At 35.5% G+C, this 651-nt stretch overlaps 1 protein-coding gene across 1 annotated transcript in view; it reads left to right on the forward strand.

Moving 5' to 3' along the window:
* Positions 1-540: 540 nt before the first annotated feature.
* Positions 541-651, forward strand: part of LOC137626772 (uncharacterized) — a 651-nt gene continuing 540 nt past the window's right edge. The window contains exon 1 of the mRNA XM_068357771.1: positions 541-651. This exon is cut by the window's right edge and continues 540 nt beyond it. Coding sequence (XP_068213872.1) covers positions 541-651 — 111 coding nt within the window.

A 651-nucleotide genomic window follows, 5' to 3' on the forward strand; every position in this document is an offset into this window, starting at 1 on the left:
ACAGTCATAATCATTCGTCTACATTAGCAAAAGTGGAAGCCAGAAGTACTATATCAGAAATTAAGTGTAAAATTAAGAATGGTGATTCATCTAGCACAAGAATAATGAAATTGGAAAATGTGAAATACAAAGTTTGCATCCATTTCAAGATCAATAACTAATTGGCGGACTATAGCTTTTGGTGCCCCTCCTTTTCCTCAGACACGTACAGGATTTGAAATACCACAATCATTCCGTGTTTTGAGCGATGGAAAAGCTTTTCTACAGAGTGACAGTGGAATTGATGATGAGAAAAGAATTTTAGTATTTGCTTCTGATAAGGGACTTAATGACCTACAAAGTTCTCGTTATTTAGGAATTGATGGAACATTCAAGGTTTCACCTAACGAATGGTACCAAGTTCTGATTTTACATGCTTATATACACGGGAAAGTCTTCCCTCGTGCATTTGTTTTATTGCCTGACAAAACCGAAAAAACTTATGATAGAGCTTGCATAATACTGAAAGAACTTTTGCCAAATTTAAATCCCAAGGAAATGATGATTGATTTCGAGAAAGGCCTTGGTAATAGTATCAAGAAACATTTTCCTTGTTGTGAAACTGTTGGGTGCTTCTTTCATATGTGCCAGAGTGTTTATCGCCTAATTTGT

This window comes from Palaemon carinicauda, chromosome 34 (assembly GCF_036898095.1).
Source record: "Palaemon carinicauda isolate YSFRI2023 chromosome 34, ASM3689809v2, whole genome shotgun sequence".
In the NCBI taxonomy this organism is placed as follows: Eukaryota; Metazoa; Arthropoda; class Malacostraca; order Decapoda; family Palaemonidae; genus Palaemon; species Palaemon carinicauda.